The sequence below is a fragment of the Protopterus annectens genome, chromosome 9.part0 (genome assembly GCF_019279795.1).
Source record: "Protopterus annectens isolate FY-2018-M chromosome 9.part0, PAN1.0, whole genome shotgun sequence".
Taxonomy (NCBI): domain Eukaryota; kingdom Metazoa; phylum Chordata; order Ceratodontiformes; family Protopteridae; genus Protopterus; species Protopterus annectens.
In genome coordinates, this window is record NC_056743.1 from 437,363,518 (window position 1) to 437,390,755 (window position 27,238).

At 41.1% G+C, this 27,238-nt stretch overlaps 1 protein-coding gene across 2 annotated transcripts in view; it reads left to right on the plus strand.

Moving 5' to 3' along the window:
• The window catches only part of POLB (DNA polymerase beta), a 3,382,694-nt gene that overhangs the window by 1,446,929 nt on the left and 1,908,527 nt on the right, over window positions 1-27,238 (plus strand). For both annotated transcript variants that reach the window (XM_044082977.1, XM_044082976.1), the window contains exons 8-9: window positions 23,543-23,597; window positions 23,691-23,763. In XM_044082977.1, the coding sequence (XP_043938912.1) occupies window positions 23,543-23,597; window positions 23,691-23,763 (128 nt within the window). The remainder of the gene's footprint in view (window positions 1-23,542; window positions 23,598-23,690; window positions 23,764-27,238) is intronic.

A 27,238-nucleotide genomic window follows, 5' to 3' on the forward strand; every position in this document is an offset into this window, starting at 1 on the left:
AACTTTACTTCAGGGGATGAGACCTCTTCTAACACAGAAGGAGAATTTGAGGAGAACCAGTTAGAGGTTTTGCCGAATGCAAAACGTGACAATTTGTCACACCCTTCCGCTTCACTTACAGACGAGGGGGGCGGAAACATAAGAAAAGACACACCAAAACAAAGCATGGAGGCACTATTGAAACTGATGACAGCACATTAACATCTCATTCTAATGTTCATAATATTTCTTCCATTGAGTTAACTGCTACACAGAACAAATTGCTAAATAAAGGATTGAACTTTGTCCCGGGTTTTTTTGTACCAGAACAGTCTTTAGCCCAAGATGTGGTCAATTTTTGTCGATTGTTAAATTTGAAACTGCTATATGCAGATAGTGGTGGGGATAAATCTCAGGATTTTAAGTTTAAGAAATCCTCTTTTAGTCCACCAATGACACAATTGGTGGGTGTTTTTCAAAGGAATGTATTACATGATTTACATTACTATTACAAGGATTTTTCCATATCTTATAATAATTTATCCAATGATGAAGTGTGTAGTCTTGATGAGCTTGCTAAAAATCGAAATGTGGTCATTACACAAGCTGACAAAGGTGGGGCGGTGGTGATTCTAGACAAAGATTCTTATGATCAGGAGGCTATGAGACAATTGGGGAACAGGGATCATTATATGGCTATGCCTTTGGATCCATCTTCAAATTTTCAACGTAAGATTGATCAGTTTCTTACATTAGCAGTGGAGGAGGGCATAATTACACAGGCCACCAAGGAACAACTGATGGTCCTGTCCCCCAAAAAACAGTATCTTTATATGCTTCCCAAAATACATAAACATGCTAGTAATCCCCCTGGTCGACCTATTGTTTCTGGACATGGTTCCTTGACGGAACCTTTGTCTGAATATTTGACTTACTATTTAAAACCATTACTTGGGCTTATTAGAGCTAGAATTCAAGATACCACACAGTTTTTGGATATCATTAATGAAATACAACTTGAACCCCATTGGTTACTATGTACCCTTGATATTACGTCCCTCTATACTAATATTCCACACTGGGCAGGCCTACAAGCATTGGACTATTGGCTAGTTAGATCTGGTCTATATAAACCTGGTTTCAACACCTTTTTAGTTTGCCTTACGGAATATGTGTTAACTAGCAGTGTTTTTTATTACTAAAACAAATGCTTTTGGCAAATCAAGGGAACTGCTATGGGTGCATCTTTTGCACCCATTTACGCAGATCTATTTATGGCATATATTGAGGAGATAATAATTTATGACGCCAACCATAACATCTATATGTGTGAGATGGATATGTGGCGTCGTTATCTGGATGATTGTTGGTTGGTGTGGAAGGCTGATGAGCAATACCTTATGGAATTTCTTGATTATCTTAATAATAACATATGGGGTATTGAATTCAAGATGAGTTTTCATAGATCTAAAATGATTTTCTTGGATGTGGAAATTAATAGGAATATAGATCATACTCTTTCCACTACCCTATTTAGGAAGTTCCCAGAATATAATTCTTTATTGCATGCCACCAGCTTCCACCCACAACATATCATCCAGAATATACCTAAATCCCAATTTTTAAGAGCTAGGAGAATATGCTCTAGCCAATTGTCCTATGCTACAACTTGTGATGATTTGGCCGGTAGATTTAAAGATAGAGGGTATCATTCGGGCACTGTTTATATGGCCAAACAATGGGCTTCGAATTTCAATAGAAATGATCTATTGCATTATAAAGATCGTAACCAGGATGGGGTTCAGCAGCCGTTGAGGTTGGTTACTACTTATGGACGTAACACCCGGGGGTTTATGAAAATCATTGACAGACATTGGAACATTCTTTTGGCGGAGAATAAATTACACAACATTCTCAGGGACAGATGTTCTTTTTCTTTCAGAAGGGGACGAACCATTGGGTCATATTTGAGCCATTATAAGAGGTCTCTGCCTGATGCCAAAGTTTTTACTCAATTAACCTTTACAGGGGCACCAGTGGTTGGTTGTATCCCATGTGGGCATTGTAAATTTTGTACTAGAGTCTCACGTACTGGTGAATTTAGTAGTCATAATACCCCTGAGGTTTTTGAGATTAAGTTTTGGGACAATTGCAGTTCTGAGTGGGTTATCTACTTGGTGACCTGCACTTGTTCTGCGTTTTATGTAGGTCAGACCTCTAGGGCTTTTCGTCTTAGAATTTGTGAACACATCAGTGACATTAAGAACAAACGTAGTAATAATGCATTATACAAGCACAGTTTAAAACATACTACAGCTAGTTTTATGTTTAGTATCATTGATTGCATTAGGGGTAAATGCCAAGACAAACTGAAGTGGCATGAAATACTTACTTCTAAGGAGAGGAAATGGATTATTAGACTTGGGGCTTTGTTTCCACCTGGTCTTAATGACCAATTGTGATTTATTGATCATGCATTGTGATTGGTTCTTTGTTATTCCCAGTTGTATATATACTGGGTTTGTGTCTTCATGAATATATACATATATTTTTTACTTTCACTGAAGAAGGCTCTGTTGAGCCGAAACCGGTCTGTATCAGTTATATGAGGGATTTTTCCTTCAGTGATGAATAAATAATTTATATATAGTTACCAACAGCTGCTGGCTTTGTTTGTTTGATTGCTATTTGGATTATTAGCCGCGCAGCGTTTTCCGTGCATCTGTTTTTGGATCCGTTGGTGTTCTTTATTACAAAGATGTTGCTTCAGTGACACGTTGTTCTTAAAACTAAAACTTGGTGTGTCACCGATCATGGGAACAAGGTCACGTATTTCCTGTAGTAAGTGCCAGTTCTTCTTAATGATATCTGTATACTTATTATTATCACTTGCAAATTGAAAAACTACTCTAAACTTATTCCTATCAATGTCTCTATTACCAGACGTTCTCATATCAGTTTCTTGAGAGCTCATGTAAGGTTTACATCTTGTTGATCTAACTTTCCATGCCTCTGTTATCACATTCGTGATTTCTGAACTTGAGTAACCTCTTTGCTCAAATTCACTGTGTAATTTATCCAGTGCCCCTGCAGCCTCTTCATCATTGTTATGTAGGCGTAAAGTTCTAAAAACTTGTCCTTTGAGAACATTTCTAGAAATGTGTCTCGGGTGCATGCTAGATTTATGAAGACAGGCATTGGTCCTGGTAGGTTTGTAGTAAATGCTAGTTTTCCTTGTCAATAATGGCAGTTACAGCTGCTTTAGTTAATATCTGGTAGATACGGTTATCTAATAACAAGGCATTCATCTGACTAATACACAGATCTTTATCCATTAAAACAATTTTACCACCTTTGTCAGCCTGCTTTATAACAAGGGAATTCAAATTCTGTAGTTCATTCAAAGCCCTGTATTCTGGTGCAGTGAGGTTATAGAAGGTGCAACCATTAAAATCAGTGGTATGCATTTCTTTAAAAGCATGCTCACAAATGTCCACAAATCTTTGTATACCTGGAGGAGTAGGAGGTATATAGGTACTAGGTTTTTATATACATTAATGTTTACATCATTATTGTTAGGAAAAATACACTTTAAACTTAAATTTCTACCTAGTAATTTTAGATCTGTTATTTCTGTTAAATCTGCCTTTCTGGCAGGGATAAAGGATAACCAATGAACAGTGTGATTTATTGAAACCAATAAACAGTGTGATTTATTGAACAAAGGTCTATCCTTTATCCCTGCCAGAAAGGCAGATCCCTTGTACTTCCCCAGCCATTGGCCACAGTGACCATGGATGCCTCTCATATAGGGTGGAGGGGCATTATCCGGGAAAGATGGTTCAAGGCACCTGGGAGGATCATGAGGCCCATTGCACATCATTGTTCTAGAGATGAGAGCGGTAGTTCAGGCATTGCAAACATTCCAGGACTCTCTTCCGCTGGGAACTATTGCAATACAGACAGACAACATGTCAGTTGTATGGTACATAAGCAAAGAAGGAGGAACCAGATCTTACCCCGTTTGTTGAGAGGCCCTGAGAGTATGGCAGTGGGTGACCTCCTCCCATTGCTTCTGATAGCAACGCACATCATGGGGAAATCCACCATGATAGCAGACAGACTCAGCAGAGCGATTCTGATGCCTCACGAATGGTCCTTAAAGCAGGAGGTAGTGGAAAAGATTTTCCATAAATGGGGCCAGCCTTGCTGTGACCTTTTTGCAACATCCATGCATGCCAAATGTATCAGCTACTTTACCCTTATCCCCCTCCTGGGAGAGTCACCAAGGGATGCACTTGTCCGCGATTGGCCCTTGGGTCTCCTCTGTGGTTTTCCTCCCTTTCCAAAGTTCCTCAGAAAGTCAATTGCTTGGGAAGGGACTTGATACTCTTCTCCCCATACTGGCCTCGTCAAATCTGGTTCTCTTTCCTGTGGCCTCATCTTCAGGAGGAGTCTTGGATTCTGGACTCAGTTCCAGACCTTTTGACTTATCTGTCAGGAACGCTCCATCCTTCCCTTCAGACCGTCAATTTGACAGCTTGGCTGCTCCGATTCCAACCATAGCCAGGTTTCTTAATCTCTCTTCATCAGTTAAACACATCCTAATTTCTTCTCATAAGATTTCTACAAGAAACATCTACAAGTGGAAAAGATTTTCATTATGGACTTCTCATAACCACATTGAGCCCTTTACTGTCCCAGTCAATTCCATTCTAGAATTCTTAGCAAAATTATTCAATGAGGGTGCAGCTACAGCTACCATTAGAGTTCAACTAGCAGCGATATCTAGTTTTTATATAGGTGAGTCTAGCCTCAACATTATGTCTCATAGGCTATGCAAGGTGTTTCTTAAAGGTACTTTATTACTATGACCACCTATCAGAGACCCCCCCAGCACCATGGGACTTAAATTTCATCTTATCTCATTTAATTTTCCCCCCTTTTGAGCCAGCATCATCTTGCAAACTCAAGTTTTTGACATGGAAAACTATTCTCTTGTTAGCAATTACCTCTGCTAGGAGGGTGTCAGAGCTCCAAACCTTGTCAATAAAGTCCCCCTACTTGCTTTTCCACAGAGACAGGGTATCCTTATGAACTAACCCTTACTTTTTGCCAAAAGTATGTTCAGAGTCTAATTTGAACCAAGCTATAGAGCTGCCAGTCTTTTACCCAAATTACGGGAATAAGGCAGAATACATGTTACATCAGCTAGATGTTACATTCCTATTTACACAGGACTAAGAACTCCAGAAAGTCTGACCAGCTTTTTATATCTTTTTCAGCTTCAAAGAAAGGTACTTCAGTCTCTAAGGTCACACTTTCAAAATGGCTTTCAGATTGCATAACCTTCTTCTATAAATCTCAGAACAGAGATCTTCTCCATAGAGTTAAAGCCCGCTCTGCGAGAGCTATTGCAGCCTCTTCTGCTTTTCTGGCCTAACTACCAATTGATACCATTTATGCTGCGGCAACATAGTCAAGACCACATACCTTTATCATTCTTTACAAACTCGATTTGGCCTCCAGGAACAGGGCCTCTCTTGGTTCCATAATTCTGAAGAATATGCTCCCTTGAACCACTCAAGAAAGATGATGCTAGGGACGCAGTCCCAACCTGGTAAGACTGAAGACGAGATAGGACAATGCATAAAGAAGTTATGTACTCACCATAGCATTCCATGTGTGTTGCCCATCGTCGCCTTCATTCTTACATCCCACCCTCCTTCCTCCGGCCATTTTTTTTACTCCTGGGAGACTGAGTTGGTGCAATTGGATATCATTATTCCCTGACCTTCTTTATTGCACTGTGGGATTATTAAACTGTGTTTAATTCTTTTGCTGTTTTTATAAACTGCAAACAAGATCTGGGGAGTTTACCTAGTGCATGCTGGGATAGGGTTTAGCCACTAGCTAGTGGCAGACCTCTAGCTTGCATATAAAGTCTGAGTCGGATCCGAGGATTGGATCTGAACCCAACCTGGTAAGAATGAAGGCGACGAAGGACAACACACATGGAACGTTATGGTGAGTACAGAAATGCTTTTTTTTGGTTAACTTTCTTAAACTTGTGGATGCACTCTAAAGCATATATCCTACACTATGTATTTAATGTTTAGAAAAATGTTAAATGGAAAAAAAGAACCATAAGCAAAACAGTGGTGTTCTTATTAGTATTTGCATAAAACATTCCATGGTGCAAACTGCATTTGTATTCTAAAACTTGTTTTATATAGTGTGTAGTCAGGGATATTTTAAATGTGCGGGTGGAGTCTTTTCAGTGAATGTTATGTGTGTTAGAGACATTAAAACAAACTGACAGTGTTGGGTAGACTATAAATGATGTATAATATTTGCAACTTTGATTATGTCAGTATGGTTTGTGATGTAAAATGCTTGCAACTGGGATTGTGTCATTGTGGTTTGTTTTCATTTATATAAATGTATGATTGCCTATGTCATAAGTGATAATTTAATAAAGATTTTTTTTTTGCTTAAAAGGAGTGGTATTTAAAGGCACAGTCAAGTTTAGTTTGCAACACTATGTGAGGAAAATTAGAGATCAGAGAAAATTGTCTTGGCAACATGGCCAGGAGTAGTTGAGATGGATACAGTAAGAACAATGCAAAATAAAATGAGGTGGTCCTAATGACTACTGAATTAGGTAGACAGAAATTGAAGACAATACTGGAGATGGAAATAGATTTTAAACCTAGATAATGTAAGATTATGGATTTTGATGTTTCCGAACTTTGTTGAAATACCTGGACTTAAAAATGAGATGAGAGAAGATATCCTTCTATTCATTATTGCAGTATTCTTTACATATAAGTTGTATTCCTCCCAACGAACTGACATCCTGCTTGTATACAAAAGCTTAAACCACTGCCTGTACGTGGGACATCGCACAAAGGTACAGAGAACGTCAGCCATAAAAGGGACGTCTGTGCATACAATCTTCAGAACTTTTTTGCCGCCATTTAGAAAGGTTGACCTGTACGGTCGGTCTGCCGTTGGATATTGCCAGTTTTGCCTTTCACCTTCAGATAAGTACTACATTTGGAATTTAATTTGTTGCTACTGCCTCTTATTGTTGTTAATGTCATCCAGGAAGAGCAAGTGTAGGTGTGGAAGGCAAATTCCAAACAAGGATAGTCACAAGCTTTGTTTGTTTTGTTTAGGGCCTACTCACGACCATCGCTCTTGTTCCGTCAGGCCTTTTTACCTAAGATGTTTGTGTAGTCATCTGTCAGCTTTAAATCTCTATTTAGAAAACAAGAGACTCAAACTTCCAGCTAGGAATGTGATGGAGGGTTCCGGCAGTTCTTCTGAGCAGTCTGTGAAGAGGAAGGTCAATAAATCTAGGCCCGAATCCTCTTTGGCTGCACCTTCTCCCTCCAATGTACCCTTTGTGGTTGGTGAAAACCTAGCAGTGTGTTCAGAGGCAGGGTCCACTTCTTTGGTGGGTGCCACAATGGAAGCCGTCAGGAGTGGGGATCCTAGCACATCCGAGGTTATGCAGATGTCTGGTTCAGATTACTTGGGGGAACTGCGGGTTATTATTTTGGAAGACTCTGGAACCGTTCCTGCCCTTTAGTCTAGGGAAATGTCAGACATAAGGTCTTTGTCCGCCCATTCTTCTCAATAAGAGAAGCATGTTAAGAAGAAGCAGAAGACTAGGCATTTCACCATTCCTTCCACACCTCCATCAGATTGGGATGCTTTCTCGCAGGGTCTCATTAAGTCTCAGATCCTTCACAGTCAACTAAGGACCTTAAATCTAGCTGCATGGAAAATACCTTAAATTATCAAACAACACTTCTCTCAAAAGACGTCCAAAATTTCATTTTGGAGGCCAGGAGACCCAGCACCAGAAAAACTTACTCAGACAAATGGAAAAGATCTTGTGTATGGAGCCAGGCCAGAAACCTAAATCCTGGCATCCCAAATATTCCGCACATACTCCAATATCTAGCTGAGATGCTACACAAAGGCCTTTCATTCTCATCCATAAAGATCCATGCTTCAGCCATTTCAGCTCATTATGATACGGTTCCTCCCATTTTCTCTCATCCTTTGCTAAGACAGTTTCTCAGAGGGGCAAAAAATATAAGACCCCCCAGAAAACCACCAACTCCAACTTGGGATCTAAATTTTGTGCTGGAAAAATTAACACTTCCTCCTTTCGAACCAGCCTTTTCAGCAGAGCTTCAATATTTGTCACGGAAAACAGCCGTGCTGCTGGCTATCACCTCAGCACGCAGAGTCTCAGAACTGCAGGCTGTTATGGCAGTGGAACCTTTCATCATTTTCCATCAGGACAGAGTATCTTTACGCATCAACCCTTCCTTCATGCCAAAGGTAATATCCAGCGTGGCTCTCAATCAGACCATACACTTGCCCACCTTTTATCCAAACCCACAGAATAAAGGAGAAGGACTCCTTCACTCTTTGGACATTCACAGACAGTTACGTTACTATTTGGACAGGACTAAGGCCTTCAGAAAATCTGACCAACTCCTTGTGTCCTATGCACCAGACTCAGAAGGAAAGGCTATTTCAAAACAGACCATCTCCAAATGGATAGCACATTGCATCCGCTTTTGCTACTCACACTATGGGAAAGCAGTGCCTGTTAGTATTAGATCTCACTCTACCAGGACTACAGCAACCTCAGCAGCCTTCCTCCGAGGAGTCCCAACCAAGGACATTCTGGAGGCAGCTACCTGGAGTTCAGTGCACACATTCACCAAGCATTACCACCTTCCTCTGTACTCAAAAACCAGAGCTGGGTTTGCCACTGCAGTTCTGCAGGGCATCTTAGCTGCACCTAACCCAGTTTAGTTCCTACCACCCAACCATAGCTTTGGGACTCTACCCAAGTGTGATGACTGCAGCATCATAACCACTCGAACATCTACATTTATGGTAGGTACAAAACTGTACTTTTCTTTGAGTACCACTCAAGTCAAACCCAGACATTCCAAAGGCTCCAGGTTTCAGTCACAAGGGACCTTTAGAACAAAACAATGGGGTGCCTCCACCTCCAAATCTGGAACCAGCAAGGGGCCTCCCTTTGGTAAGCAGTCTCAATGACTTCCTTTTGCACTCACCAAGCACTTATCTTTTAGCCACCCCTTTGGGGGGAAAGCTGGCACTTCATGCAAGAAACTGGCAACTTATAACCCAGGACAAATGGGTTTTAAATATAGTATCCCAGGGATACAGATTTCATTTACACACGTTGCCAATTCCAAACGAATGGCCAGACCTGTCCCCAAATCAGTGGGCAGAGGCCCAGAAACAAGTTCTGTCCCTCATGAACATGGGGGCTATTCAGCCAGTACCAGAAGAGGAAAAGGGACAAGGTTTCTATTCAAGACTTTTCCTGGTACCCAGAAAAGACAAATCATGGTGTCCAGTTCTGGACTTATCTACTCTAAACACATTTTTGGACATTCCAAGATTCAAGATGCTGACTCTTCAACAGTTACTTCCTATGCTAGGCAAAGATGCCTGGTTGGTAGCTCTAGACTTAAAAGAGGCTTACCTGCATATCCCAATCAGGGAATCTTGCAGAAGATACCTCTGCTTCAAAGCAGGCTTATTTGCATTACCAGTTCTCTACACTGCTCTTCTCTTTGGCTTATCTACTGCACCCAGGGTCTTCACAAAGTGCCTGGCTACAGTAATTGCATTTTGCAGGCAAAGAAATATTCAAATATATCTGTATCTGGACGATTGTCTAATTCAGGCAGAAAACAAGGACATTCTTCTAAAGCATCTGGCGTTTGTAAAAAGGGTTCTAACTTGTCTAGGGTACACAGTAAACGAAAGGAAATCACAACTGGTACCCTCTCAAAAAATTACATTCCTGGGTGCAAGCTTGAATACAACTGCCCAGATGGCTTACCTTACGCCAGAAAAGCAAATTCAATTGGTGACTTACTTCAAACAGGTGGCCACAAAAACCCTGCTATCTGCAAGACAAATTCTGCAAGCCTTGGGGTTCATGGCCTCCTGCATTCTTCTAATTCTGCATATGAGGAAACTTCAGTGGTACTTAAAAAGTTTATGGAGTCAACATTGTCACAGCCTGGAAACAATGATTCCTATCATATCTTGCCTGAAACTAGAGTTCCTATGGTGGGCAGAGGCCTGCCACCAAAACAAGGGATTGCTATTCACTCCACCCCCTGCCGCCCAAACCCTAACTACAGACGCATCAGACTATGCTTGGGGGGCTCATCTGGCAGGGAAGTGCATTCAGGACAAATGGATCCCAAATCAAATGCACCTTCATATCAATCAGAAAAAGATGCTAGCTGCACAGACAGCCTTCAAGGACTGCCTCCATCAAGGACAATTAATAATAAAGACAAACAACACCACAGTTATGTGGTACATAAACAAGTAGGGGGGTACACATTCCTACCCTCTATGCAGACTAGCCATGGCATTGTGAAACATGGCCTTGAGCTATCAAGTACAACTACAAGCTCAATTCCTGCCAGGAAAGCTGAATACTCTGGCAGACGAACTAAGCAGAAATCTCATGGACCCACACGAATGGAAACTGGAACCACAGATTTTCAACATGTTGACACACAAATGGGGGAGTCCAGACATAGATCTTTTTGCCTCACCCCAGAACTATCAGTTGGACAAATTCTGCACAAGAACTCAACACAAAAAAGCTTAGAAATTGGATGCTCTATTATTCAGCTGGAAAAAACTTTCAGTCTATGCTTTTCCCCTTATGCCTCTGCTCTCCAAAGTTCTGCTAAAAGTCAAACAGGACAAACCAAAAATTATTCTGATTGTTCCAGACTGGCCTCGCCAGCACTGGTACCCACTCCTGCGCAATATGTCACACCTTCCACCGTGGCACTTGCCTCAAACCCCTTACTTACTGTCTCAGCAGAACAACCAAATTTTGCACATTCAGCTTCAAACTTTGAATCTTGCAGCGTGGCTAATCACCTAAATTCACCTTTAGCATCCCTCAGCAAACCTGTGATGGATGTCATTTTGGAGGTGAGAAGGCCTAGTACTAGAAATTCTTATGCTGACAAATGGAAAAAATTCTGTGCCTGGAACCAAGCACAAGGAATAAGCACATCAGCGCCCAGTATTCCTCAGATTTTACAATACTTAACTGAGATGCTTCACAAGGGCCTGTCCTTTTCCTCCATAAAAATCCATGCCTCTGCCATTTCAGCTCATTACAACACAGAACATCCTCTCTTCTCTCATCCTCTGCTAAAGCAGTATCTCAGAGGGACCAAAAACGTAAGACCACCCAGGAGAGCTCCAACCTCTGCCTGGGACCTCAATTTTGTATTGGAAAAACTCACCCTCCCTCCTTTCGAGCCAGCTGCTACTGCAGACTTAAAATTTCTCTCCTGGAAAACAGCTTTCCTTTTAGCAGTCACTTCAGCTTGAAGGATTTCTGAATTACAGGCTCATATGGCAGTGGAGCCTTTCATTGTTTTTCATGCGGACAGGGTGTCTGTCAGGAGCAATCCATCCTTCATGCCTAAGGTGGTATCCAGTGTGGCTCTTAACCAGACCATTCATTTGCCAACTTTCTTTCCCAATCCACAGAACAAGGGGGAGCAAATTCTGCATTCATTGGATGTACACAGACAACTTAGATTTTACTTAAACAGGACAAAATCCTCTAAGAAAATCTGAACAACTACTGGTGGCATTTGCTGCAGGGGCAGAGGGAAAGGCCATTTCAAAGCAGACTATTTCCAAATGGATAAGCCATTGTATTAATTTCTGCTATATGCACTGTAGTAAAACTATCCCCCAGGGGATCAGATCTCATTCCACCAGGACTGCATCTATGTCTACTGCCTTTCTCAGAGGTGTTCCTACCAGAGACATTCTAGAAGCTGCTACCTGGAGCTCAGTTCATACCAAGCCAAGCATTACCACTTACCTTTCTTCTCTAAATCGAGAGCTGGCTTTGCCACTGCTGTCCTGCAGGGCCTTATAGCTGGTCCTAATGCTGTATAAATCCATCCTCCCAACCTTAGCTTTGGGAATCTACCCAAATGTAATGACTGCAACAGTGAAACACGAAGAACATAGTACAGTTGTGTACACTTACCATAAATGTAGATGTTCGAGTGTATTCACTGTTGCAGTCCTGGTTACCCACCCTCCAGCCCTCTGTTTTTCTCTTACTATACCTCTACTTTCTTTTGCTATGCTTAAAAGCCTTGTTGATGTGTTTGCTTTTGTTTGGAGGTATATTTTTTGTGTTTTAAATTATATATATATATATATATATATATATATATATATATATATATATATATATATATATATATACCTGACATCTGGGGCAAGAACAACTGATGTAATGGCATCGGCTGCATGTTTTATACCCCTGACGACCTGACGTCATGGAAGAAGGGACAGCAACCGATGCAGGACCCAAGACTTTGTTAATCAGGCCGACTGAGGGCAACCTGCCAACAGATTACCCAAATGTAATGACTGCAACAGTCAATACACTCGAACATCTACATTTATGGTAAGTGTACACAACTGTTCTTTACCAATACATGTAACCTCGTACGAATTGCAGAAGGCACATTGCAGGTGCTGTGCAGAGCACATCTGGCTGACATCAAAGACTGAAACAATACTAATTACATGACCTTTAACCATACTTTGACTTAGGAATGGGGTCCATTCCTGTAATGGTATTGGAAACCCAGAAGATTTGGAGAAATTCAAAAAAAGGAATATTATATTCATAAAGTAGCAGAAAGCATTTTAATATCTAAGCCAACATGAGAATTAGGAAAATGGATTCTGATAATAGGGATAACTGCAATTGCGTGTATAGAAATTAAGCAAGAGGGGGCAGGAATTTACTGAAGAAAACTGGCAAAGGAACAAACGTATCAGGAGCAAATATCTAGAGAGGGAAAAGTAATAGAGTGGGAAGAGGACAAACAGACATTTGGCCTGCAGACTAGGGACTACCTTCCCTATCAGGGACGGATATCAGATTGTAGGCAGAGAGAAAGGGATTGTGGAATCCTAAGTGAAAGACCTGCTCTGGTAGAGTTTTTAGTTGAATCTGGAACAGAAGCTCCTGTTAAAAAAAATGGGATAATTTGTAGGGTATATAAAATATTGCTTGATAATTATAGGAATCAATCTGGGGAGGTTAGAAAAGATTGGGAAGAAAAATTAGATAAGCAATTCACGGGGAAACAATTGGAGAACTTATGTATGGCTCCCAAATATTCAACAAAGTCTAGAAGATTTAGGATTGTTGCTTGGAAGTGTTTGCGTATGTTTTCTTTTATACCCCAAGCAGACTCCAAAGAATTTTTCCTCAGGAAGACTGCAAACATTGGAGGTGTGATGGGGAAGAAAGAGGTAACTGGGAACATATGATGTTATGTAGTCCTATCTTGCCGTAATTCTTGCTGGATGGGAATCCGCTCCGACTCGGCCGGTACTAAAGCTCGAGAGCTTTTACTAGCTCGAGGCTAACCCCTATCCCATGGTGCCTCACGGCAATTCCCCAGATCTCGTTTGCTGTGAAAGCTTTGAGGTTGTCTCTTTATTGGCTCTTTGGCTAAGTAGATTTTTCGATAAATCTTATTTTTCATCCTTTTTCTTCTCTTTCTACCTTTAATAGTTGTTAGTTATTACCTGTGTGATTGTTATTGAGGGCTTGATCCCCTATTCCACCCTTTTAAGATTGTATGGCCCGTTTTAGTTAGAGGACAGTAGTTGCCCATTTAAATTAGAGTTCCTTTCCACCCTGAGTGCTAGTCTTTAAGAAAAAAAAACCTCTTTCTTCTCTTCATATCTTTACTATAGTGAGTGTTGTTGTTAGCCTTGTTTTCTTGTCAGCATGTCCAAAGAGAAAGACAGAGAACATAAGAAACACTGCCCGACGAGGTTTAAGAATTGTGACAAGTGTTCACAAAAGATGTCATTGACTGACAGTCACACAAGCTGTGTCTACTGTCTGGGAGAGGCTCACTTACAAGAGCCCTGTACCTTTTGCCATGCCTTCAGTACTAGGGTTCTTAATGAGAGGAACCATAAATTAATAGACAGTGGTCTTATGACTAGTTCCTTCCTGGAACAGCTGGAACTTGGTCAGACAGCTCCCAAAACTGAAGAGAAAATCTCTAGTTCCAGCTTTGGAGCCGTCTAAAAAGTCTAAAGCAATGGAGCCAAGGAGTTCTGGCTCCAATTCCGCTTCTTCTGTCTGTGTGCCATCAGTTTCTTCGGTGCCAAGGCAACCTTCGGTATCGAGACAATCACCATTTATCGACCCTGTTTCACCAGCATTGAGGTCTCCTACATTAGAAAGGAGGAGATCTCCTTCTGTCTCCACTCGTTCCTCCAGGACACTTTCAGTTGAAGACATCGAGCGGGTGGTGAAGAGGTTGCTTTGTGACCCGGCTCTGGCTAAAAAGTTAGCTGTTCGGAGCCACCCCATTTACAGACTACTGCTTCTCCTCTGACCGCTTCGCTCACGGAGCCAAACACTTCACGTTCTTCTATGTTGGATCCTTCGGTTCTGAGAATTCTTCATGCTTCCTCGGAACCGATAACTCTATCCTCAGCAGCTCAGTCTGGAGCAGAGGGATCTGAGAGCTGACGCTCTTGAGTTGACTCTGAGAGGGATAGTCACCCCGTTTTTTCTTCGTAACTGACCCTCCCTCTCGGTGCTTCGGCTCGACTGAGCTCTGTTCCCACATCTGCTTTGGAACCTGTCCCTACTGCTCGGAGCCGACCTTCCGTCTCCTCAGAACGGAGGTCGTGTTCAGAGTGGGGTGGAAAGGCCTTTGAAGCAATAGAGAAAGCTTTGTCCAGTGCCAAAGCCGTACCTTTGGACCCAATTTATCACCAGCAGCCAACAGCAACCTCTTCTGCCCCGCCACCCCCTCAGCGTAGGGAACCAGAGACTCAAGCAGCCCCCATTGGAGGTGTTCCTTCTTCCGAGACCTCCCCAGATTATTCCACTGGAGAGCTTCCTCAGAAGAGACTTTGTAAGAGGAAGCACATTGACTCACCTGAGTCTGTCACGTCAGACACTGATTTGGATGAGTCAGAAGGGTCCCCTAGATCCCCCTCTGAGGATGTCTCCTTTTCTGACATCTTGAAATCCTTAGACAGAGGGGTGATTGGAAGACCTCTAACCCTACTGAGGACAAATCAGTGTACCTTGAGGCCTTTGGTTCCCGATCTTCCACCTCCTGGGTGACAACGCCTTATGACCAGCTCTTGGGGGTCATATCCCGGAAAGCCTGGACCTCCCTGGACACAGTGGACCTGTCCAGAGGAGGCCAAACATATTTATGACTGCTGCAGAAGATATGTCTTTTCTTTCTAAGGCAGTTCCTGTTGATGCTATGGTGGTAGCAGCGGCCACGAAAAAGGAGTTGCCTGAGACATCTTCAAAAACTTACAACTAATATCCATCTTCCTAATAAGGAGTCCAGGATGATGGATAGGTATGGAAAGCGTACCTTCTCTTCAGCAGCATTTACTTTAAGATTGCTGAATTACCTGTCCCATTTTACTAGACTTCAAAGGGATCTCCTGAAAGAGTTGGGATACTCCCTTCAGGGTTCAGTAGCTTCAGGATCCACGGACAAGGTATCTGCGCAGCTCTCCACCCTTACATTGATAGCTAACTCGTCCATGAGACTGAATTCCTTTGCAGTGGACGGAGCGAGCAGGGCAGCCGCAGCAGGAATTTCTCTTAGAAGACATTTCTGGATGCGTCTGTGTAACTTCACAGAATCCTTTAAGTCTTCCTTTACCAATGTCCCCTTTGATGGTTCAATTATTTTTGGACCACAGATAAGAGACTTTGACCAGGTGTGAGCAGGAAGGGAAAACCTTATCTGCCATTGGAGTCCATTTCTCTCTTACTTCTAGACCCTATCCCAAGGATCAAACAGGAGGGAAAATGTGGTTCCATAAATCCCAAAAAGGTTTCCCTCAGGCACAAGGTCAACTCTCCTCTAGAGGCAGAGGGGGGGGGAGGATATAATGGAAGATGCCATCCCTGTGGCAGAGGAGGTCCGCAACATCAGGGAGATAGAGAAACTTTCTCTGATCGTCCCTTCCATCGCCCCTGATGGGTTGCCTGACTTGTCTGTCTCTGGAGGCAGTCGGGGGTAATTTTTCACTGTACCCAAGCGCCTGGCTAAACATTTCCCAAGATTATTTGGTACAAACCATAATATTCAGAGGTTACCTTATTCTCTTTGTTTCTGATCCCCCAGTAAACTGGTCTCTACCAGAAGTGCCACCCATTTAACTAGACCGTTGCTGCAAAAAAGAGACATCCAAGAAGTCCTCACAGAGCAAATAGGATCCAGAACTTACTCACAATTCTTTTTAGTTCCAAAAAAGACGGGACTGCAGATCAGTTCTAGATCTCAGCAAACTCAACAAGTCTGTAAAGAAATCGAAGTTCCGAATGATCACTCTGCAGTCGATATTTCCCTTTATCGAGAAAGACAATTGGATGTGCTCAATAGATCTTCAGGACACATACTACCACATCAAAATGGACAGGTGCTCCAGAAGCCACCTACACTTTCGACTGGGAGCCAGTCATTTTCAATTTCGAACACTGCCGTTTGACCTCACAACAGCCCCCAGAGTGTTCACTAAATGCATGGCAGTGGTAATGGCTCACCTGAGACGTCATGGATTCCAGGTGTTTCCGTACCTAGGTGACTTCCTCCTCAGTCCTGCCACCAAGCACCAACTAATCAGAACCAGGGACAAGACTCTATGCATGTGCACCACATTAAGCATTACAATAAACCTAAAAAAATCAGCCTTATCTCCATTGCAGCACATTGTATTCTTAGGCTCAGAAATAGACTCAACCACCATGATGGCAAAACTGACACCAGAAAGGATAGATTCTTTACATGATCAAGTCAGATTCTTGCTGAAGAGAGACAAAGTACAGGCCCAGATAGTCCTTCAGGTCCTAGGGACTATGGCTTCCACCATTCTCTTAGTTCCCCTAGCCTGTCTGCACATAAGAGTACTTCAGTGGCTACTATTTGCCCAGTGGGCAATGCAGGATCTCCCCCTGTCTCACGAAATACTCATCACAAACTCCTGCATGAAGGATCTAACATGGTGGTTACATACGGATCAATTTCATTTAGGTCGCCCACTTGCTCCCCCCTCAAGAAAATGCAGTTTTGACCACAGACGCCTCCCAGATAGGGGGCGGGGGGACATTATCTGGGAATGACAGTCCAAGGTACTTGGCAGGATCACGAGAACCACTTGCACATAAATGTTCTGCAGATGAGAGCAGTGCTGTACGCATTACAAGCACTTCACAGTTCTCTTCCCACAGTGGCAATTGCGATTCAATCAGACAACATGTCTGTAGTGTGGTACATAAACAAGCAAGGGGGAACCAAATCTTACCCACTTTGTTGAGAGGCTTTAAGAGTATGGAAATGGACGATGGACACTCATCGCTTTTTGGTAGTAATGCACATCCTGGGGAAGTCCAGTGTGATAGCGGACAAACTCAGTCGAGCAATTCTTATGCCTCACGAGTGGTCCCTGAATTCAGAAGTAGTGAAAGAGATTTTTCGGAAATGGGGCCAGCCTTGCTGCGGCCTATTCGCCATGTACATGAACATCAAATGTGGCAGCTACTTTGGCCTAATTCCCTATCTGGGGGTGTCACCCAGGGATGCTCTGGTCCACAGTTGGCCTCCGGGACTCCTTTATGCCTTTCCACCTTTTCCTCTCATTCCAAAAGTGATTCAGAAAGCAAAACTGTTGGTACCCTGATCCTCATTGCCCCTTACTGGCCTCCCTTCCTGTAGTCCTGTCTCTTGGAGGAACCATGGATTCTGGAACCATCTCCAGACCTCCTGATTCATCAATCAGGGCAGTTCCATCCTACTATCCAAACCCTGAAATTGACAGTACAGCTGCTCCAGTTCCACAAATAGCCAGGTGTGTTTCTCTTTCCCCTACAGTCAAACACATTCTGATTTCTTCACACAAACCTTCCAAAAGGAAATTATATTCCAGCAAATGGAAAAGGTTCTCTATTTGGGCAGCAAACCAAGGCATAGATCCTTACTCCACTCCTATAGAGTCTATCCTGTCCTTCCTGGCATCCATTTTTCATGAAGGAGCTACAGCTACTACTGTTAGAGTTCATTTAGCTGCCATCTCAAATTACCATTTTGGCTACATGAGAAATCCAGTCATGTCCCACTCTTTATGCAAAACCTTTTTGAAAGGAGTCCTCCTTCTCAGACCTCCAATCAGACAACCACCGGAGCCCTGGGACCTAAACCTAGTTTTTACATCTTTAATTTCTTCCCCCTTTGAACCCTCTTCTTCATCAGATCTGAAATTATTGTCTTGGAAAACATTGTTCTTAGTGGCTATAACTTTTGCTAGGAGAGTTTCAGAATTGCAAGCCCTCACCATTCAACCTCCTTACATTGTTTTCCACAAGGATAGAGTCTCACTTAGAACTAATCCTTCCTTTCTTCCTAAGGTATGTTCAGAGCATAATCTCAACACAACTATTGAACTACCCGTTTTCTTCCCAAATCATACTAATAAATCAGAATAAAGACTACAATTGAATGTCCACAGAATTCTGAGGTTTTACCTGCACAGGACTAAAGAATTTAGAAAATCAGACCGATTATTTGTTTCCTTTTCAGACAAAAATAAAGGCTTGCTTGTTTCTAAGGTCACCCTGTCTAATTGGCTTTCAGACTGCATTTCTTTTGCTTACAAAAATTACCAATTACCAATTACCAGCCAAAGTAAAAGGCCATTCAACAAGAGCAGTATCAACTTCATATGCCTTTAGATCTAGGCTCCTAATTGATACCATTTGTGCAGCAGCTACTTGGGCAAGACCTCATACCTTTCTCACTCATTACAAATTGGATTTGGCCTCCTGGGACAGGTCATCCTTTGGGTCCACTGTGCTGAAGAGTCTCTTCGCTTGAGCCACCCAGGATAAAGGTGCTAGGGATGCTGTCCCATCCGGCAAGAATTATGGCGAGATAGGGATACATAACATAAAGAAGTTATGTACTTACCATAACGTTCCATGTTTGTAGTCCATCTCGCCTACATTCTTGCATCCCACCCACCTTCCCCCTTCCTGTTTCCTGAAGGAACTGGTGGACTACACATTATGCTGTCTGACCTGGTTGTAGTTGTCCGTCCACCCAGCATGGATAGTAATACACAGCGTTCTGTAGGAATGTGCATAGTTATTGATAGTTTACTGTGTGTTATGTACCTATTACTTTCTTGCAAACAAGATCTGGGGAATTGCCGTGAGGCACTATGGGATAGGGGTTAACCTTCTCTCGAGGTTTAGTATCGGCCGAGTCGGAACCCATCCAGCAAGAATGTTGGTGAGATGGACTATAAACATGGAACGTTATGGGAAGTACATAACTTCTTTTTTTGGCATTATAATGAGTTGGCAGACTTTAAAAATTCCTTGCAGAGTACTCTGTCAAATATTTGGTGAGCAAATGGGTGTTACTTAAGGAAATGCATTTTTTGAGCTGGGACATGGGATCTGAATTGCCTAGACATAGTAAGGCCTTGTTAAGTTTAATTGTGTTGGCTGCCCAAAAAAAAAAAATTCCTAGAGAATGGAAATCATAGTCTAAACCAACTGTATTTGAAGTAGTGAATATTGTAATAGAAATTAAAGTACTGGAAGTGGGACCTTTAAAAAAGGATATGACTAATTACATAAAAAAATGAATTTTGGGGAGGAATACATGCAGAGTAATATTTTGGAGGAGGAGTAAGGTTTAAGGGAAGGCAAGACTTGATCAAGCTATATAATGCTGGATTGACAATGTTGTTGTTGTTGTCTTTCAGCTTTTCCCGGTTAGGGGTCGCCACAGCAGAACTCCGGTCCGCTAATGATTGGCAGTAGATTTTCACAAACGCCGAGGTGCCAGCTCGACGTTCAACCTTCAACGAAGGCATGCCCATTTACGCATGTCTTTTGAACGCCCACCCAACTGCGGGGAGGACATGCAGACAACACACAGAAGGCATTCCCCGCACTCTAGCCAGGAAGGGAGAACCTCTTGCTGTGAGACAACAACGCTACCACTGCACCACCGCGGAAGTCTAAAAAAGAATACATGTGATATATAATGTTTGCAACCATGAACATGTTAACGTTGTTTTATTTTATAGAAGTGTGTTTGCCTTTGTCTTAAGTGATAATTCAATAAAGGTGTTAAAAAAGGTAAATTAAAACAAAAAAGAAATTGTAACTTAGAAATGTGTTACAATGACTGTCACTGCTTGCCATTCTTCCCCCTTCACTGGAGTTAGTCGTTTTTGGCAGCCCTGAGGGTTTTTTTTTTTTTTTTACATTGTATAACTTAACCCCTTTTCCAGTGGCTAACATGACGGCTTACTGTGCCTTCCCATGTGGAAGGGAAGTGTTTGCACCAGTCTATGCCCTTGCAGGCTGCTGCATGGGTATAGCTTGGAAGACTGAACACATCCTTGGCTTTTTTAGTGCCTTATACCCTCTATATGTCTCAATTCAGTAGGTGTGCCCATTGCAGTGAGCTGAACCATATAGCTTTCTCCCGATGGGTATGCCAATGTTGGTTGCTTATTCCCATTACCGCTTGCCACTGCCAGCTCCTTCATCACTTGAGCCACTAATCAGGTCATCTAGATCATACTTGAGGCTTCATACCTTTGTACCACAAAGCCAGGCACTGTCAGTGCTGTATTTTGTTGTTTCAAAAACTATTTTAAATTCAGTAAGAGGTAAAGCATGATTGCTCTATACTTATCTGTTCTTGCAGTTTTCTGTGGAATTCTTGTATTAAATAGTACATCAGTAGAGTATACTGAATGGAGTTAAACAGTGGTGCATTTTATAGACCCCCACTTACTGTATCTTTAATATATTTATTTATTTTTTTGCATCAGATCTGCTTATCCAAGGATGTACTTAGTTTGTATAAATTATTCTTTCTATTTCTTGTCTAACTTGTACATCTGTAGATGCTGTATTTGTACTGCTTTATGTATGGGTCATAAGTGAAAAGGGTACTTGAACCACCTACTTGGTAAAAAAAATATATATATATATATATATATATATATATATATGTGTGTATATCTGCGGTGGTGGTGCTGCGGTAGCGTTGTCGCCTCGCAGTAAGACATTGCCCTGTTCGATTCTCAGCTAAAGCGTCTTCTGTGTGGAGACATGCGTGAATGTGCGTACCTTCGTTGAAGGTTGTGCGTCAGAGCTGGCAACTCGACATGTAAAAATCTACTGCCAATCATTAGCGGATCGGAGTTCCGCTGTGGCGACCCCTAACTGGGAAAAGCCGAAAGACACAACATATATGTATGTATATGTTATCTGTTTATCTATATGCATACAGATGCACACGCACACATGAATATACATACACACATTTTGTGTGTATTTGTATATATATATATATATATATATATATATATATATATATATATTTTTTGTGTTTACATCTGGGTGATTTGTTATGTGATTTGTAGAAACTAAGAGTGCTATAGTAAAGATGGATTAAGCTGTAACACTATATGCAAGAGTGCCACGTGCATGAAGCACTAGGATTATGCTGCCACCAGATGAACTGGGTCGAGTCAAGTAGCATATTCTGTACACCTGAAAGAAACTGAATAGTAGCAGTAGTTGTACAAAAATTCCTCTTCGTCACTTGAGACCGCTTCAATTTTTTTCTTACATTCATTAGCAAAGTTCATAAGAGAATAGGACAAAACTACATGACAATGCATTGCATGTTAGTCCCCAAAAATGACATTTTTGAGGTGCATCTTGTCGATTTTCAAGATATTTTAATGTTTAGTCTGAAAAAATATGGTAGGGAAATGTTTTTTTTTCCAGTTACACAGCTTTAACTTCTGTCTTGCATGTAAACCATGATATGTGGAGTTCCTTTTCCTTATTTCATTCCTGTTTGCAAATTAATTTATTTTGGCTACATCATAGCTGACCTTCAGTGCCTGTCCTTGATTACCAGGTCTACCAATCCCTCCCACCTCCCCCAGACTTGCTCCAAGTATGAATTGGGTCCAGTAAGGAGATTTTGAGGCATCTTGGAATAGTTTTACTACTGCTGTGGGATTATGTTTACATATTTTCTCCCCACCCCTTCACAGTGCCAGGAATATTTCAAGGGTGGGCTGTAGAGTGAACATCAGTCCTGAACCATCCCCGACTTCCAAAAAGGGCTGACATCAGCAGGACACTCCACTCACCCTCAGGGTAGTCACACCACTTAGTTGTTTCCCCAGTAACCGCTATGGAAATCAGACCATATGTTGCTGTGCCTCAGGCGTGACTGCCTCTCTCCTCTGTCTCCTCTGTCCTTCACATCCATCTTGTCTGCATGTGCTGAACCACTCTTTGAAATTCAGGTTGCCTGACCATAGTCAGGATTTTAGCCAAAACTTTTACTTATGCAGGCCTGTTCTCACATTATTGTTGAAACAGCATCTCTCACATTTTTGACATTTGTGGTATTAGATCGTAAGTGAGGGTCTCTGAAAAAAGCAGATGTTTGTTATATTATCTGTGTGATGTTACCAGTCTGCTCAGATTATTGCACTTGGACATACAAGAAAGGCAACCAGTTTTACTCTGCATTTTAAGTTAGTAGGAAGTTCTGCAAGTTGGTGGTCTACCAGTGCAGTAAGTTGCAATATAAAATGATTAAAAGAAAAACTGTCTTGGCAGCCTTAGTCCTGCATTCTGTAAAACTTCAGGTGACAAACTGTGTGACCACAAGGGGCATTTGTTTTTTTTTTCCTTCGTTTTCGTTGTCTGTCTGTGATGATTGATGGATGCATTCACCTTAGCTGAGGTTATGGTGACCCTTACTCCTGGGTATGACCTGCGTATGAGTTCTTTTAGCTCTAATGGTTTGCTTTCAGATACATTAGAAATCAGCTAGTGTTCGTGACTTGGCAGATCCTAAAGCAACTCCCCCATGCCACCTTTTGAAATACCCGTCATAGCAACAGTCATCAGTAGGCTTTGATATGCAGTCAAACCATCTTTAAGGTGTCTTTTGATCAACAATTTAACAAATGTGCATAGCTCTGTTAACGCTCAGTATTTAGAAAATATACTATTGAACCTGTTAATCAGGACTATACATGCAAGCAAAATATTTTTTCTTATATAAATCGATGGTGAGGTCCTTACAGTTTTTTCAGTGTTGCATTATCTCTACATCTGTGATTCCATTCTCTCCATAATTTTTCACATGCATTACCATAGCTGGCATTGGCTCTCTCACAAAATTTTATATAAACTGAACAAGAACTGCTGAAATTGACAGTACACCCTTCTCATAAGACCATTTGAATTTGGTTTATACGTCTGCTTTCATGCAGCTGTAGCATATTGGTGTAATGTTATAAAATATATCCACATTCACCACTCTGCTTCTTCAAATTTTCCTAGATATTTTGAAGAGTTTGAGCAGCGCATACCTCGAGACGAACTGGAAAAGATGGAGGTATGGTATCTACATTAGGTAGTATTGCCCTTCAGAAGATTTTTAGTCAAGAGACAAATGCATCAGTATCTAAATGCCTTTTTCTTTCCTCAGAAAATTGTTTTGAAAACAGTCAAGAAAATAGATCGTAGATACATTGCTACAGTATGTGGGAGTTACAGGCGAGGTGAGATTCTTCTATAGTTTCTGATCTAGAAAATTGCAAAGGAGTTCATTTGTAAGGGGAAGATAGGAGTTTACTTGTAAAGATGTGCAGACTTTGCACATCACTTGAATTCATCCTTCAGTAAGTTTGTGTTTATGTATTACTGGAATGTCTGTACCAGACTATTGAAATGGGCTGGAGGCAAAGGTGTTGGAATTGGCAATCATGTTGCTGGAAATGCATGATGAAGTGTTAAGTCTATTTTTCTTGTAATGTGTGTGTTTGTCTGGTTAAATATTTGGTTATTTAATGGTTTGCTTCTCTTTTTGTAGTGGGAAATGCATTATATGTTCTTCATTAGATCACTGCTGCCTCTTAGATACCATTTGTCCGGTCAGCCGTCTAAAGCTCTCCTTCCTTCCCTAAGTTGTAAATCCACCTTATGCACATACAAGCTTGCTAGTATAAGAGGTGAGCACTTCCTCAACATTTTCAGAACTTTGTACTCACATTAATCTATGGAGACATCTGTCAGCATTACAAACAGTTTTTCCAAGCTGAGTATCTCAGTAGGAATTCTTTTTTCATTTATTATAGAATTTGTGATTTTTGTGTCAGGAAAAAGGGAAATGTGACTGTGATAGCCAAATATCCTGCTGACTTCCACACTAGCTGTCCATTTTTTTATATGATCACCATTTTTATTAAACTCATAGTTTATCAAACAACATATATCCAATGCCATTATCTAGGTCCTTAGAAAAAAGGATGGATGGAACGGATGGAATGTTTTCATACATATTGTCCATTTTTTGATATTCTCCTAATCAACATACTCATTTTTACCTTTCCCAACAATGATACAAGGCATTAACTCAAACTGTTTTCATTTTAACATCAACAAGTATCTACCCAGTTTTTGGTTTCTTTACAATAGGTTCTACAGCCTCATGATTTATAATTGTTACTGACCCCTCGCTGTGCCTTGTGCAATGGTGATATGATACAAGGCACTTGTATGTGTTTGTCATATTGTTCTGCTCTGAAGGGCTTGCAGCCAAAACCTTTGTTTTAGTCAGCACAATTTGAGCTGACTAATGTTTTGGGCACGTGGAAAATGGTCTGAAGCTTTGGAAGTTGGCCGGCTGTTATATCCTGTGCAGGATGCGACTTATATAGCTTAGGCTACTGCAGCAGTGATCATTCCAACATCTGCTGTTATGATAAGTTTACTTATACAACTGTACTATCTCAGTCTATTTTCCTTCCTTATTGTATACTGTCCCAGAGACTCTATTTTTAATTATCACTTTACTTGTTTTCATGTCCTGTGCTTTTCTGTTCCACATCCTATTTCTTTCATTATTGTTTAAACTTTATGTTTGGCCTTTTTGTTTACCTCCGTTTTCTTATAACAGATTTTTGTTGCTACTATTGCTAGAAGCAATGCTCTCACATGTGCTGGTTTATGTAACCTAACTCAGATTAAAAGGATCATTCTGTTGGTTATATCAATAATGCCCCCCCCCCATTTCATGTTACGTGTCCCAGCTCTATTGTATATCTTTAAACCTCCTTACAATCTCATAAGATATGTTCCCATGTACCTTCTATCCCTTCATCATTTTTACATGTCCTGTAAGCCCCAGGGAAAATTTTCAGCATTCTGTCAAACTTGCAAAAGTATCCATGTAAACATCCTATATTTCCTCGCTTTAGCTGCATATTTGGCAGTGGTAATGATAATATCTAAAGAGGGTAAAGATCTCTCGGATCCATCTTCATACAAGTCCATTTCAATACTAAAAGATGGTTATAAAGTGTTTATGTCTATAATGGCTAAAGGAATGGCAAAAGTGATACCTAAATCGATAGATATGGATCAGTGTGGTTTTGTGGAGGGGAGGCAACATTTGACAATATTAACAGAACATTGGTGATCCAGAGGGAAGCAGAATGTAAGAAAATACCAGTGTTGTTGGTAGATCTTGATGCAGAGAAAGCATTTGATAGACTAGACTGGGACTTCATGAGGGGGCAATGGAAGCATTTGTTTTCCTGATACAATTATAAGGTTGATTAGGAGTATAGATGAGGGCGAAAATTAAAGTGGGTGGGCTCCTCCCTGATAACTTCTGTTTGAGTAGAGGAACCAGGCAGGGTTGTCCGCTTTCCCATTTGTTGTTTGCATTATATTTAGAACCACTGGCAAAGAAAATAAGGGACTCAGAAATTCAAGGATGTGTTTGGTATGGTACTCAAGAAAACCTGGCTGTGTCTGCAGATGATATTATTTTATACGTGACAAAACCAGAAAGGGACATTACAGTGTTGTGGAACATTTTAAGACAGTTTCACATCTTCTCATGATACAAAATGAATGAGGCTAAAACAAATGCAATAGCGGCAAATTATGTACCCACACACAAATTGGTCCAACAATATCCATATTTATTGGGACATGATAAAATTAAATATTTAGGAGTATGGATTAGCAATTAGTCTGTTGTGGCAGCTAAGGATATGTGGGAAGAGACTAAACAGAAGATAATACAAACGCTGTGAAATTGGAAGCTTTGTTGTGTGGATATGGATACTAAGATGCAAGCACTTAAAATGTTTTTAGTCCCTTTAGTCTTATACACAGGTCAGGCATATTTTTATCAACCAGAGGAGAGGAGAAGCTGTGGATAGCAATTAAAAAAGAGCTGAATGATTTTATCTGGGAATAGAAGACAGTAAGTGTCAAGTGGGATAAGCTGATTCTTCCAATAGAACAAGGCAGACTAGGATTACCTAATTTGAGGGGGTATTGTAGAGCAACACAGTTAAAGCTCTTATACATAGCACAGGCAGAAAACTATATTTCAAAGTGGAAAGGAATGATGATGATACAGGAGGGAAACTCAAGAAATAAGGACATATTGGAATTTTGGATGCAGACTCTTAAGGAAAACAAAAAAAAATCATATAAAGTATTATATTTGTAAAATAGCAGGGAGTATTCTAATAATGAAACCAGCACAAGAATGGAGAAAAGAGATTCTGCCGATAAGGATGACTGTGGTCAGGGATACAGATAATAGGCAAGAGGGGGCTGGAATTTGTTGGAGAAAACTTGCAATGGAATCAAGGTATTGGGAGCAAATAACTAGAAAGGGCAAGGTAATAGAATGGGAAGATGCCAAGAATTTATTTGGACTGCAGGTTAGAGATTGCATTCCCTATCAAGGATTGATATCAGAGTATAGACGAAGTGAAAGAAATAGGGAGTTCTAAATGAAAGACCAGTACTGGTAGAGTAGAGTTTTTAATAGAATCTAGAACAGAAGCTGTCATTAAAAAACGAATAATTAGTAGAGCATATAAAATATTGCACGATAATTATAAGAATCATTCAGCAGAGCTTAGAAAGGATTAGGAAGAGAGATTGAATAAGCAATTCACAAAGAGACAATGGTGGATATATGTATATCTCCTAAATATGTAACAAAGT